Source organism: Lissotriton vulgaris, chromosome 5, assembly GCF_964263255.1.
Source record: "Lissotriton vulgaris chromosome 5, aLisVul1.2, whole genome shotgun sequence".
NCBI classification, from domain to species: Eukaryota; Metazoa; Chordata; class Amphibia; order Caudata; family Salamandridae; genus Lissotriton; species Lissotriton vulgaris.
The window spans coordinates 823,411,301-823,427,019 of NC_141693.1; the positions used below are offsets into that span (position 1 = coordinate 823,411,301).

The 15,719-nt window shown below is 45.7% G+C and overlaps 1 protein-coding gene across 3 annotated transcripts in view; it reads right to left on the reverse strand.

Moving 5' to 3' along the window:
• Positions 1-15,719, reverse strand: part of LOC147711650 (polyunsaturated fatty acid 5-lipoxygenase-like) — an 836,408-nt gene that overhangs the window by 665,348 nt on the left and 155,341 nt on the right. For all 3 annotated transcript variants that reach the window (XR_015295955.1, XR_015295954.1, XM_086922316.1), the window contains exon 2: positions 748-946. Coding sequence is in view for 1 of the 3 variants with exons in the window: in XM_086922316.1 (XP_086778442.1) it covers positions 748-946 (199 nt within the window). In the remaining 2 variants the exon portion in view is untranslated. The remainder of the gene's footprint in view (positions 1-747; positions 947-15,719) is intronic.

A 15,719-nucleotide genomic window follows, 5' to 3' on the forward strand; every position in this document is an offset into this window, starting at 1 on the left:
CATGGCCAAGGAAAGTGTAATTGAGCATGGTGAGAAGTCAAAGTGAAAAATGATGTGGGCAAGCCAACAAGAGGCATAGAGAGAAGGGGGTCCAGGACTTGATCCTATTACCAAAACTTAATGGAACATCATTGGAAAATGCCTGGGCTTGAAAGGCAGCCCATCTGAAAGCCTGTGCCTGAGAGGGCTACCCAAACCTGAATTCCTCGCCACCACTTGTATGGATACATGCAAAGTATTGGCAACATGAATTATCCTGACAGCTACAGTTGCTGTAGTGAGCTCTAAAAAGAATCCAAACGAGTCAGAAAAAGAGACAGCATGCAACATAGTGGCAGTAGTGGGCTGCTAAGAAAATCTTCTGGCCCCTTCACTGCTTTTAATTTTTTTACAAATTAAGCACCACCTGTGGACACCCTGTTCATTGAAAGGAGAGGGGTCAGTGTCTCGGCTGTGGGAGTCACTATCGAGGGTGGGGTTGCCCAATAACAGTCACCACTCCTAAATCACCTTTTGACAACTTTTCCCTCACCTAAAACGATTCCTAGTTTTGGCTAGAAGTGCTATAAATTGTAAAATGTAATTAATTTGAGTAATATAATGCATTACTGAAGCAACTGTAGTATTTTAATTTCCAAAAAGAGCATTTTCATGATGCAATCTGCAGGAAGAGAATATGAAGAAAGGTCTGCAGTTTACGTACGTTAACTGGCTCAGTGCTTTTCAAATTAAGTAACTACTACGAACCTTTTCCTTCCCTGAGAATAATTTCCTTGTCAGTAGTAATCCACCTGTAGCATGGGAACTCAAGGTAATCTCCGGATGGTGTTCGCACTGTTATATGTTTGCAGTACCAGTCATCTTCGTACCAATATTTGTGCTTTTCAATTTTCACCAGCATTATCTCTCCCAGGTCCTCAGCGACATTCACATCATAGGAATCAATCTGTGGTGGAAAACAGACATATATCAGTATACCCCTAAAGTAGACATATTTTGAATGACAATGAAATATTAGTACTTTTATCCATGAAATATGTAATTAGTTCTGCTTCCTCATGTTCTGGAAAGACAAAAAACAAATGCGTACCTTTTTGAAGCATGAATTGTCCCAAAGTAGGGTGTAGGATAGTTGGGCTAACTTAACCCCTTCAGTGCTGATGACAAAGCCAGCTCGTCATGGGTGTTACCTGCCCTGCGCTTATGACGAGCTGGCTTTGTCATGAACAATGGGGAAGTAGCATCTGCAGCACCCAGCGGGAAAACCCCTAGCAGCCAAGGTGTTAACAAGTCAAGTCAAGTCAAATTTGCTTTATTCGAGGTAACTCATAAAAGCATATACAATCTTCAATAAAACCATTAAAAAACATTTGTGTTAAAAGTAGGACTTAAAACAGATAAAATACATCAATTTCATTGCAAGATAAGAATTTACAGATAAAATGCAGACACTCTTGCAGTACATCATTTACAAAGTTAAAGAAATAGCTAACTTAAAAGAAACAATCAACTGCCTAAAGACTTCTGTCTAATAGTCCATGACCAACCAAGATATTTGGCGGTGGCTATTACTATAGACAGTAAAGTGCTAGTGCGTATAATTCTTAAAGCTACCACACTACTAGTACCTAAATTCTTGCACATTGGGGTAAGCCAGATGCGTCTTGGCTCTGCATAGATCGTACAAGCAAATAACAAATGGCCAATTGTTTTGTTTTGTGCTCCACAAGAGGGGCAATTGGTAATTGATGGACCACCCCACCTGCCTGTCAGAGATCTAAGGGGAAGGGCACCTGCTCTGGTTTGGAAGAACAAATTCCTATCCCTCTAACTAGTTATGGCGTCCCAGTAGAGTTCTAGGCTGGGATTGGGCTTTGCCTCTAAGAATCTTCCAGCCATAGTCTCTGAACTAGTATCACTCGAGTTTCGAGCGGCCACCTTTTCCCAATAGATTTCTTTGAGGACTATCTTTGGTGGGAATGAAGCTACCTCTGGGTTTTCCCATAGCATGTAAAGACCAAGATCGCCCAGCATTTTTCTGAGTTCATTCAACTTTGTGGAACACATCTGCTTTAATAATGTCCAAAAATCCCTCAGCATAGTGTGAAAGTTCAGGTGTAGTCCAGAGTCTATGCCAGTACAAGATTGGACGCAGCCTGGCCAAGTCAACAACAGCCTTCCTGCCCAGATCATGCCTAAGCAGCAGCATGGGACTGCTCTTAGGGAGGCCAGTAATGAGCCGCAAAAACGTATTTTCCGAAATTTGTAAAGGCTGAAGCTTCTCAAAGCCCCACAGCTCAGCACCGTAAAGTGCTGATCCTAGGGCTTTGGCCTCATACACCTGGAGTGCTGGTTTTATTGGTTTTGTCAGGGATTTTCTATGCTCAGAGCCAAGGGCGCCAGCTAATTGTTTGTGCCTCATTACTGCAATATCTATGTGTTGGGACCATCTTAGATTGTTTGATACATGAATTCCCAGGTACGTGAAGGCATTAACTACCTCTAAATGGCGACCATTCGTGACAATGCGGGATCTACAGCCACGGTGGGGATTAAAAACCATGAGCTTAGTTTTAGCCACATTAACTTCTAAGCCATGCTCCCCACAGAATTGGTCGAAGATAGATAAAGCGTGCTGTAGACCACTTGGCGTCTTAGATAAAATTAGAGTGTCGTCTGCAAACATTAAAATCGGTATCTTGGTGCAAGCCAATGAAGGGGCTTTCACATTTGCAGACAACATGCGGGCAACAACACCATTAATGTACAACGTGAACAGCGTGGGAGCCATCGAGCAACCTTGACGAACTCCCCGCTCAACCGGGAAGTCTGTGTTAACCATACCCTGCCCTCCCTACTGGATCTTTGCAAAATTTGCTTCATGGAGTCTCATTAGCATTGTCAAAAGTTCTTCTGGTAGGCCCAAGTTCTTCAGCACCTGCCACAGCTTGGACCTTGGGACTAGGTCAAAGGCAGCCCGCAGATTGACAAAAGCCGCATACAGGCTGCCCTTGCCCAGTAACACAGTCTTCCACTGCAATAGGGTAAAACGGAAGACCTGGTCCATTGTACTGGTAGATTTTCGAAATCCTGCCTGGAATGGTGACGGTACAAAAGGGGGTGGTTAGAGCATTATTCTCATCGGCCCAAACCAAGAGCCTATTGACAACCACCCTACCAACCACCTTTTGGATGGTGTCTATTAGGCTTATGGACCTATAGTTTCCAGTTGGGATCTGTCTCCTTTCTTGAAAACGGGGATTATAACTGCGCCTTGCCAAGACGCCGGTATATTTGCGCCCTGGGCAACTACATTCATAAGAAGAAAGATGTACTTGCTACAGCGCTCTTTATCATTGATAAAGAGATCCGCCGGCACCCCGTCTAATCCCGGAACTATACCACTAGACACTGAACTCAGAGCCATCATAACCTCACTGCTACTAAATGAGTTGTCTTTATAATAGGCAGGCCTAAAGCCGACCATCTGGTTATCAAGCTGTGCGTCGGCATACTGGGGCTTAAAATACTTGACCCAGTCCTCCTGGGATACGTTGTTATTGGGAGGCTCAGATACACCCCCCCTACCCCATTTTACAATGTTCCAGAAGAACCTAGAGTCTTTTTTATCACTAGCCTCCTTTAACTCTTACCAGTGGAGCTCGTCCCACAATTTCCTAGCATTTGCTATACTTTTCTTGTACTCTATTCTAGCAAGGCGAATAGTCGCCAATTGCCTCCCCTTAATCGCTACACCTAAGGCTAATCTGGCATTCCTGCACTCAGTGTTGTACCACTTAGCCAGCTTGAGGGTTGTCACACTGCCTCTCTTTGCAGGTTTCAGGAAGTGATCCCTGATACCTGAGAAGAGGTTTTCGTGGATTTTAGTTACTTTGTCACTACCTGGGTCGGGTGGGTTCACTTGCTCAAGAGCTATGACTGCTTCATCAACCTCAGCGTTAATACTGTCCACGACCTGCTGGTTAGCCTCTACATATACCCATTTTAACCTGCGCATATCATTAGTAGGGACAATCAAAGGGGCGTTATCCACCTCACGTGTCAGGACCGCGCTATCGGAAGTCCACCATTTGTGTTCAACGCACAGCGGATTGTGGTCGCTTTCAATTCTAGATTTTACCTCCATGTCAACCATTAGTCTCCAGAGCTTCATACTACATAGGACATAATCGATTCTGCTCCTATGACGCCCATTGTCAAACGTATTTGCTCCTGCTGTATCACTCTTGGTCCCCCCGTTTAATGCCCTTAGACTCCTTTCATAGCATATTGCGTTTAAAAAGATGACATCCTCGGTCCAACGAGTAACAGGTTTCAAGTGTAATTTAGGGACACCCAATTGCCTGTCCTCCTTGTCTCCAGCAAAATCATCATAAATGGCCAAGGTTTCGAAGGTTCGATTTAGATCACCCGCTATCACGACGTTATTATCCAGAGAGTGGGTTTCGAGGAGGGAGCCCAAAGCCGCGCAAACTTCTGACCTCCCACTCCTGTTACCCCTGGCATAAACATCATAGATATCGAGCCAACCCATAGAGCCCAGATCGACTCCAATAAATTGAATATCTTTGCTTCTGGAGTCGATCACTTTGACAGTAAGTGATGAGCTCTGCCAGACCCAAATGGTAAGGCCACCCTTAAGACCCTTTGATGCTGGAACATAGTAGTTCAAGTAACCCTCGGCAAAAGAAGGTTCACACAGCCACGTCTCCTGGAAAATACACACATCAAAGATGTTTACAAAACGTATCCAATCCTGGGATTCCTGTCTGGATCGTAACCCGGCAATATTCCATGAGACTAGCTTGCCCACGCCAGCCCCAATACCCTCGATTATTCTATTGGAAATGGCTACAGTGGGGGTAGTGAATCGCCCCTGTTCAGCTTCACACGAAGAGCTAACTCCAATGGGGAAGAGAAGGAGAGTTTCAGAGTAATAAAAGTTCTGGCCGGGAGCATTTTACAGCGGATCTTTCCACAATATTCTATCAAAAAATTAATATCATGAACATCATATGAACTTTTTTTTTTTAAACCTTTATTGTACCTTTACATAATTACACAGCCATTCGCCTACAACCCAAAGGGCCGGCCGCTAATAGTTGAGCATTGGATGCCGCGCAGGATTATAAGTCCATACTTTGATCACGCTGCTGAAAAGTAAAAGGTTCATCACACGGGAAAGTGAAAGGTACATAACTGACGATATGTCGCTAATCAGTAATGGTTTTAGTTTTCTGTTTTTTATGAAAATAACAAAAAAAAAAGAACAATGAGGAAATCACATTGCGGTCCTCCAAAAGTAATTAGTGCTGTATAGCTGTATTGAAAGTCTACCAGACAGTATGCGCTACAATTTATAGTCATGGACTCAAACCCAGATTGACGGGCAGTAACGCCCATGTGCCTACGCGTTACTGTACTTCAGTCCCAACCCTATCTACCCATACTGACCACTCCTCGGGGCCCGGGCCCCCTCCCACACACAATATCCTCTCCCCTCTGCAACCCTCTTGTGACACCTCAGCCGACCTCCCCCTCTTCATCTGACCCCAACGGGTCGTCCTCTGGCAGAGGATCACAAATTTCACCTCGGTACACATTCCATGGGGGTCCATATCTTGTTCCACTTCCCCGGACATGCACGACTCAAGTATACACCCCTCTCTGTCACCATTATCTTATCCATGTTCATGCACCACTGCGACTTCGTCTGTAATTCTGCCTCCCCCCCAGCGCTGTGCGATATCTCTCTTGGCCACTATCATGCCTAACGTAACGCAAAGTTGGCCACATCTGGACAGGTCATTCGGACCCCACACATTTAAGAGACATTGTCGCGGTTCGGGAAGTAGAGAGGTCTCCAGAGTCTGTGACACAGTGCCCATTATTTGTCTCCAATAGTCTTGGATGCGTGGGCAGTCCCAGATTGTGTGGAAGAAGGACCCCTCCTCCCCACAGCCACGGAGACAGTAAGGATGTTGTATTCTGTGGATGCAGTGTAATAGTGTTCTCGTGTAATACACTCTGTGTAGGACCTTAAGCTGTACGAGTCTCAGCCTGGCTGAGATGCCTACCTCTTTTGGGGATGCTAGTGCCTCATTCCATTCGTGTTCATCCAGAGCGCCCACTTCCCCTTCCCATCTTTCTTTCAATGAAGTCAGCGGGTCAGGTAAGTTATTAAGGAGCTTGCGGTATGTCAATGATGTCGCTCGCTCAATCATGAAGTCAGTTAGAAGACGATCCTCCATTGGGGATGATTCTGGTATATCCGCCCCGGAGGGGATGGCCGTGAGCAAAGCATGGCGTATCTGGACATAGCGGTACGATTCTTGTGGCCCCAGCTCGTACAATTCCCTCAGGTGGTCAAATGTAATAACCTCTCCTCTTTCCCACAGGTCACCCACCGTGGATATCCCAATGGTGTCCCAGTAAGAGAAGCCCTTGCTGTATCTCAAATTTCCCAAGGCACGTGTATCCCAGAGCGGGGTGAGTTTGGTAATTTTCCCCTTCCAGCCCAGCGCCGCTAGTGCCGTTTGCCACAGCGCTGCGGTAAGTCTTGTGGGTCCCGTTAATTTTCGCACTCGACGTTGGTCGTAGAGTGGGGCCAGCACAGTGTTGGTACCCAGTTGTGCCCTATCTGCTTGGAAAGCTGGGTCAGTCTGTGGGGCATGTATCCACTGGTTAATGGGCTTAAGGTGAGTTGCCCAGTAATACAGGTTAAGATTCGGCAACGCGATTCCACCATCGTACCAACCCCTGTGTAATTTGGCTTGTGCAATACGCGTCGGGCGATTGCTCCACAATAGACCAGAAACCACTGCTGCCACCTTTCTAAAGTACCCTGGCGCCACTGGAAATGGCGTGTTCTCTAGTACGTATAGGAAGCGGGGTAAGGACATCATTTTGTATAGCGCTGCTTTTCCCAGCATTGTCAAGGGCAACCCCGCCCAGAACTTGGCGTCTTGTTTAAGCCGTTCCAAGGGTGGTGTCAGATTCAGTTGTACAAATTCCGTTGGGTCCACTGTGACATGGATCCCCAAATATTTAAAAGAGGAGCCAGCCAACCTTAAGGGGCAGTCTGGGCCCAGCACCGGGACCGGGCCTTTCAGAACATACATTTCTGATTTGTTCCAGTTGATCGTGTAACCTGAAACTTTACCATGATCATCACACAGGTCCAAGAGCACCGGTACACCACGCTCGGGGTCTGTTAAGTACACCAGCATGTCGTCCGCGTAAAGGGACAGCCGGTCTTCCCAGCCTTCCTTCCATTGTATCCCTTTAAGTAGGGGCGTTTGCCTTCATATGAACTACTTTAAATAAAAAGTTGCACAGGGTTGCTTGCCTCATGAAGAGTAAATGGAACCTGCAGCCAGTGGTGTAAAGAAACTTGAGCCCCGCCCTCCCTGCAACCCCCATGGAGGGAGCCTCACCCTGGAGCTCTCAGGTCAGCAGCCGGGCATCAGTGCTCAGTACCAGCCAGTGCGCAGTGCGTGACTCCATGCACGCGCGTATCAGACTAATTGGTTCCAGACCCAGTCAGTTAGATTACCCAGGATATTGCGTCTTGGATTCGACAATATTGCGCACCAAAATGGAAATTTTGCAACACACTTATGTGTTTTTTGCGGCTGCCATACCAAAGGACAATTGTGCGCTTTATGTTAGACAACTTTTATTCCGATCAAGCGAGCCATAAACACTTAATGTAGCACTGAGAGGAAAAGGGTGAATGCAGGAGGAAATGAAAGGAGTAATCTGATAATGTTGGTTTGCATTTCATGGCAGAAAGGAGTGGAGTTCAGAGGTCACCTTACTGGGGTGCTGTGCTCTGGGTGCTGGTTTTGGGCTGAGAGGTAAAGGTGAGCGAGCTGCAGAAAAGAACGAGCCTGAAGCCTAACTACAGCTCAGCTAAGATCCTGTTGGAACCACGAGCCCATAAGGAGCTGAGCTTTCATATGCCTTTTGCCTGGCAACCCCCCTCAATCCAGGATATGGCATTTTGGCCATAGCTGCCGACTTTGGATCTGGGGAACCAGGTTCAAGTCTTTGTGTAGGCTCAACATCCTATGATTCTGGGCAAATTACTTAATATTCCCAATGTCTATAAAAATAAACGTGACCTTGTGCAAAATAACTAGTTCCCCTGTAATAAACTCCAATGGAGTCGGGCTGCGTACGTGCTATATAAAAACTGCACAAAGATTCATAAAGAGGTGAAAACAAAGCCTTAACATAACTAAGGAAAAATTAGTATCATTTGGTGGCTGCTTTTTAAGAAGTGAAACCTGAAAACCTGGATAAAATCCTCGCATAAAGTGTGTGATTTTAGGCAGATATCTTACTTCACCAAAACTCCTTTTCCTTCACCATAAGGTATGAAAGTATATTCAAATATGTGAGTTCAGGATACCAATTGTACAAAAAAACCCATTTTGTTTGACTATTGTTGCTAAAGAATAATTTGGGCCAAGTGCATGGTTTGAATGATTGCTGTCCTGCCTCTTAGTTCACAAATTGTTCATGTTTAAAAATATTACTTTTAATAAGTATCTCTCAGTACAGTACAGTTCTATAATGTGAAGTATTAATGTCAGAGCTTCCCCATGTTACGGAAATACACGTTTTTGAATTTTGTTCAGACTTTATACTATTTTAAGTGATGTTTGTTGTATAATTCACATAGCAAACATTTCCAGTGCTGGCTCCAACCTGTGATCTATGATCCAAGCCAGATCCTTAATTTGTTGGCTCGCCCCCCTCTACAGAGGGGTGAACCCTGCATCAGATGTAGTTGTTGGTACATGAAACAATCAGGATGTAACACTATTCGTTGATTATAAAATATTATGGTTAACCTTGAGCGTAACACTTCAGTCAGCGCGCGGAGCTTGCAGATTTTTGGCAACGCTGTGTTCCGTGTAGAACGTGGAGTAGCCAGAAAACTCCGCAATGGAGTGGAGGTTTTTTTGTGTTCGCGCACCCACAATGCATTTTTCTGCATGTAGGAGCGACTTATCATGTGTCTGCAATCACGGATGAGATTTCCCATCAGTTTGCGAGCACCACGACATTTGGGAGCCAGTCGCATGGTCCCGCAAGAGTTTGCAATCGAGAACACGTCATTCGGGCGCGCCATCGGACTTCCGGCGGAAGTTTTGTGAAGAACGTGATCCCAAACACTCAGAATCTGCAATCTGGATAAGGTTCTCTCCCGAGCAGCATCAAAACCTTCTTGGAATGACAATGTGGATTAAAAAAACTCCTCAGATTGACATTTGGCTGTACTGTTTTGTGCAAGGAGTCCGTTTTCTTTTTTAAATGTTTTAAGAGGAAGGACGTTCCCCCGAGACTCCAACTCCCTGTTCCTTTCCAGCAGGCTCCTTCCAGTGCTTTGTCCATCTCCTGTTCGCTTTTCATTTGGATTTGGAGCTGGAAGGATCACTGTTTGTGTCTGCTGCATCATATAAATCATTGGATTTGAGGACTTTTGAATTTGAGATTTCACAAGTAAGCTTGAAAATTGGTATTGTTTGTTTGATTGGGGCATTGCACCTACATGTGTATGTACTTTTAGTTTTTTTTATTATTGTGGTGGGTGGCCTGTAGTTACCGTACGGGCCTAGTTGTTTCTTTGTAAGTAATTTCACTTCTTTTATAAAGGAATCATAGTACACAGTTCACTACATTTTCTCCAACTTTTGAAATCAATTTGCAATCTTTATTTAATTCACTAGCCCAGTAGTCTGCCAATACTGTTTCTGTGGTGTCGTTTGAATAAAACATCATTTAGGGCATGAATGAAATAGGATTGAAATGCAAAATTCGTTTTTTGGGGCTTTTAACTTTTTTTCATTTGTGTTAAATAAATGCCTTTGTTGGATGTGAGTGGGTGTTTCTTGCAAACTTTATTTAACCTTGTGTATTTTCATTTTTGGCATTGTTGCATTAGAGCTGTGTTGTTTAGCACGCCTCCTTTGTCTGGCCAGTGTGTTTGTAATAGTTTGTGGGCCAGTATTTGCCTTGGCTGAGCCCCCCATGTGGCCAGGGGCCATTTTGTAAAGTTTGAGTCAATATAGGTCTGCTTGAGTTCATTGTTTTCCAGGCCTCCTGTTTGTTGTTTGTAAATGACCATGTGGGTGGTGGCCATTTTTTGGTGATAGTTAGTGTGTTTTTGACCTAGGCCGGCATGTCTTTCCTTTTTTCCTCTTGGCTTATTGCTTCCATCCATTGTCAGCTGCAGCTACTTAAATGCTGCATCCCACGTTATGCACAATGGCAAACTGGGTCCGCTACATTTGTATTTTTGTTGGTATTCTTCTTCTTTCCTATCCTTCCTGAGTGTACTGTACACTACAATACACCAACCATGAAAGCCCTTGTTGTCAAAGTATCACAAATGGCTACACTGTATTGTTCTGTTTTTTTAATAACTGAGGTAATACATGTAATAATATTAATAACACTAACAAGTGTGACCACACACTAAGTTATATAATATATTTGTTTGTTGATACTAGTAGTAATTAAACCACAACAATGAATGCCACATTTCACTGATGTTCTTCTTGCTTCTTTGCTTTTAGGTGCATAAAAGAGGAGAAGAAAATATTGCCCATTGTATTGCCAGACAGACGTTTTGCAGCGCACGACGTCACAGGACATATGACCACAGACATCTCTTCAACTTGTGCCACTGCGTGCTGCTGTCATCTTCATGATGGCCCCAAAGAAAGGTACCAGGTCCAGTACCAAGAAAGTTGCCAGTGAGAAGAAGGCACTGCCACTTACCGAGACAGGTATGTCACCCAAGACCTTTTTTGGGAAACCAAAAATTGCTCCTGCAGCAGCGGAGCTGTGGGAACAAGCTTGGAGCAGCACCCCAGAATCAGTGGACCAACCCCACCAACCTAGGCCCAAGCCCATGTCTGCCGCAGAGGCATCCAGCCTAATCCAGAGTCCAACGCCGACGAGCAGTGATTTTGAAATTGACTTATCGTTATTTCAAAGTAGTACCCAATCAATGCGGGAAACTCAAATAAGTGGGGAACAACAGTCGCAACCAAACCCAATAGTATTTGTTCCTCCCAAAGTAGGGGGAGTTCAGGAGCTCAAGCTTCCTGCAGAGGAAAAAGAAGCCACACTTTCAAAAGACCCATGGTCTTCCAGATCCCCAACAAGGAAAAGGAGGGTTAGTCTATCAACTCTTTCTGAAAGCTCCCCTTCTGATGACCTAGACGCCACTTGGGAGCCACCTCAATCTGAGAATACACCACACCACGAGACATGGATAGGGAAAAGGAAGGTTCCAGAAAGCCTTAGAGTTATGGAGGAAAATATAGAAGAGGAGGATGATGACGAGCCAGTCATCATGGACATTAGTCCTTCCCCAGTGGAGATAGTCATTACTCCATCCTAAATTGCTGTGAGGGATGTGGCACAGATACCAGCAACACAGATCATACCACCAACACCACCCCCAGCTTCCATATTTCGCTGGCATTGACCTACAACCACCACAACCAACTCAGTAGAAGTAGGTACTGCAGTGAGTCAAATGTCACGCCAACCTACCAGTTCATCTGACATTGCAAGTGGCACCAACAGCGCCAATAAATTGACTTCCCCACTTAGGGACTTTTTTCAGTTAGCAAGAAGGAGGTGAACATTTCTATATTCTCCATTTGTGGACAAGGTGTTAGTCAGGGTAAGCTTGGTGCAAACTATGGGACCGGAGGACAAACAACCCATCTGAGAAAACACCACTTGACATAGTGGGAGGCGCACCTTGGCGGACAAAAAACTGCATTTGTTGTTGGTGGAGAGGATGAAGAAGAAGAGCCAATCACGTGGAAGGTGAACAAGAGGGAGATATTTTCCCTGTTACACAAAGCAGTGCATTGAGCCCAACATCTGGTGTCAAGAAGTCACTTGCATCAGTGGCACCAGGAAAGAAAATAACCCAGACTACTATTCTCAGCATAATTTGGTCGAGGGGCAGTACAAATGCAAACACCAGACAGCACGTTTGTACAACGCAAAGCTGGCTAAAATGTTAACGTTGGACCGCCTCCCTTTTTCTTTTGTGGAAGTCGTGGGTTTTCTTGAATTTGTGGCAGCCAGCTGCCTGAAATGGAAGGTTCCCAAGCTGGTCCTTTTTCACCAGAGTTGCTGTTCCAGCACTAAATCACAACATGCTGGAATTGCTTGAACAAGCTTTACAGTAGAGTGCTGTTCACACTATCTACCTGACAACAGATATGTGAACCAATTGCCAAGCCACTGATTACATGTGCATCACTGCACACTGGATCTCTTTTGTGGGAGTTAGACATACAAAATCTGCAGCAGGTGTTGTTGACACTGCTGAGATTTTTATTGCCTCTCGGAAACATGCAATTGTAGCGATGTTCGCCATGGAGAACTTTCATACTGCAGTAAACATTATGGGAGACTTAGACAGCAAGGATCTTTGAGTGGCTGCGACCAAGAAGGCTTAACATTGGTTTTATTGCCACGGACAATAGCAGTAATATAGTTTGGGCCATGGCCGATGGTGGCTATGTCAGGGTCCTGTGTTTGGTGCACTGCATTAACATCATTGTTCAAGAATTTAAAAAAAATGAAGACTAAGTCAGTAACTTACTGACCACTTGCAGAAGAATCTGCACACATTTCAGCCATTTTTGTAAAGCCCAGAAGCAACTGAGGATCATTTAATGTGATAATAGAATGCCAGTTAACCTCATGCGCGCTAGCGGAATTCCGCTCGCACGCTGAGATTTTTTAAAACGCATGTTACGTGACGAGCTGGGCTCGTCATCAGCGTGCGAGGAGGCTACGCCATGACGAGCCCAGCTCGTCATCAGCGTGGAAGGGGTTAAAGCACTCATCCAGGAGGTGCCAACACGTTGGAACTCAACTTATTACATGCTTGAACGTTTGTTTGAGCAGTACAGACCAAGCAATAAATATGTCATGCAAAGAGGGGATGCTACTGTGAAAGGCATGATCATCGAGCTGGGCCAATGGGGCATAGTTTAATGCCTGACAGAGATGCTACTTCCTTTCAAGGAGGACTGTACTATGGGTCAAGCTATCCCTTCGTTGCACATGCTACAGGAACAGCTGAAGGGGTGTCTACAATGTACACAGGTATGGAGGAAAAAAACGAAGCATATGAGTTGGTGTAGAGCTTAACCCTTTGCTTATCTGAAAATACAAGGGTGCAAAGAGGCATTGTGTCATCCAACCATTACATTTGCGTCACAATTCTGGATCCACTGTGCAAACCATTACTGTATACTTTCATTCCTGTTTCAGACAGGGACGTTGCCAACTACAATACTTAGATAGCTGTGGAAGCCAGTAAGCTAGTGTGAGAAGTTGGCCTGGTATATGCTGTCCACTAATTAAAGTGGGTAACTTGCACCAGTCCAAACACCACTTATGGTGATTTAAGAGGTCAAAGATAACCTTAGAAAGCTATCTAGTCGCCAGGCTTAGTCTTGAAGTAATGTTAAGCAGCTTATTTTACCAGAGTGCAACCTGACAGTATTGATTAAATGAAAGGAGAACCGCACAGTAGTTATAAAAATATGTATTTAATAATATAACACTCTCTAGTACAACACAGTATCTTCTACACAAAGGTACTCACAAAGCACACAATACTGATGCACATTGGACTCCGGGGGGGGCCAAACCAATTACTAAAATAGTGGCATTAGAACCACGACTCGAGTCAAGACAGTGTCTACAGGTTGTAGAATTGCTGGGATCCCAAGGAACCACCCAAGTAGAGTAAGTAGGGACCCCATGGAGGACGGGTGCAGTGTGAGAACATGACCGCGTGCTCCGTAAAATTCTATGGGGAAGTCGCGGTTAAAGTTTTAAAGTTTAAGAACCCTTCCCAGTGGACTTCGAAGAAACCCTGTGGAAGTTTGGAGGTTGGAGCACCACCCCACCCGTGGATACCATAGTACCAGAGTTAACTATCCCTGGGCAGCCGGGTGCCCAGGTGCTTCAGGTGCATTGAGGGGGTTCTTGACTCTGCAGCTACAGGGACCAGGAGACATCGAGGATGACCGGGAGCCGGATACGAGCTGTCCCACAAAGAATGTCGAGTGCTGAGGGGTCGGTGTCCGGCGGGAACACCAACAAGCCTTGACAATGGCAACCTATGTAGAAGGTGAAAGTAGGTTACGGTTCGGATCAGCAAGGTCCAGGAGACTCACCAAAGCAAGGGGAGTTACGCAGGCCTGGAGCAACCAGGGGATCCCAGGAAAAGCTAAGTTGACCCTTAAGTGGACTCACAGGCCGGAGACACAGGAGTCGCGAGAGGACCTTAAGCGATTTCACCAAACAGCAGCCCACGAAGCCCATGGGTAAGGAGGCTGGAGTTCTTCATAGGAAATGTTGCCAGATGTTGGGGCTACTCAAAGCCCAATGCGCTTGCTCAGGAAACGCCAACAATCATATGCACTTGCAAATGAACTTGGTGCACAGGGGTCCAGGTATTGCAGCCCCCACAAGGGAATCTGGCCTCAAACTTGGTAAGAGGGTAGCTCAGACCTTAAGAGACATTGAAACCCACCTCCTGAGTTGCTAGAGCCATCGGAGTCCATAGGAGATCAGGAGCAGCAGACCGGTCAGTCGTGATGTAGTGCTGGTGGATGCAGGGGAGTGGCTCCTTCACTCCAAGGGAGATATATTTGGTTGTTCTTGATGGGCCACAGGTCTTGCATGGAACATGTATGGTGCAGAGGCACAGACAATGCTTCACTGAGAGAGAGACAAAGTTGGGCCGAAACGAAGTCCAAAGTGTCCAGATGGTCGTAGCTCAGTGGTTTCTGGTTCAGAATCCTATCCAGATCAAATCTAGGTCCACAGGGCTTACCTACAGCCAGGTAAGCCCTTTGGTACCCACGGGAGAGGGTTTGAACAGATTCCGGGGACCCTCCCAGGGGAGGGGCTGGACAGTGGGGAGGTTACTCCCATGTCTGTTGTCCAGTTTTGCGCCAGAGGACTATGCATAGGGACACCAAATGTGCCCCTCATGCAGACATTTGGTTGCTGGCAAGCGCACCCAACCTGCCCTAATACACTAAATCCTGTCTGGGAGGTGGTCACACCTCCCTGTGAAAGGATGCCTATTGTCTTCTCTTGCTTGAGCTTGGCTCAGCAGCAGGAGGGCAGATATGTGTCTCTGTTCAGCAGCAACGATTTTGGGCTGCCCGGGACTAGAAGGCTGGTACCGGGAATACCAGTGACCCAACGAAGCCCGCTTCTGATGGGTGGAATCATACCTGGGAGTATGATTCCAAAATGTTTGACACCAAACACAATAGGGTTACTTTCAGCCATTTTAGAGTTGGTCATCACGGGGTTGCATAATGCCATTCTATATGTTGTAAATGTCTGCTGCACTAACAACCCGGGAGAATGGACTCCGAATGCTACAGGGGTGTCCTGCTCATGCAGTGGCACCCTCTCACTTAGAACCAAGCACACTGCCTTCAGGACTGTTAAGTCCTGCAATAAGGGTGACTTATAGGTTTTAAGTGTAGTGACACTTAGATATAGTAAACCTTTATCTTAAGTAAGTGGTGCATGCACCAACTTTCACAGGCTGCAATGGCAGACCTGTAGTTCCACTTTGCATGGCCTCTCATGGGTGGCCTAATACATGCTTC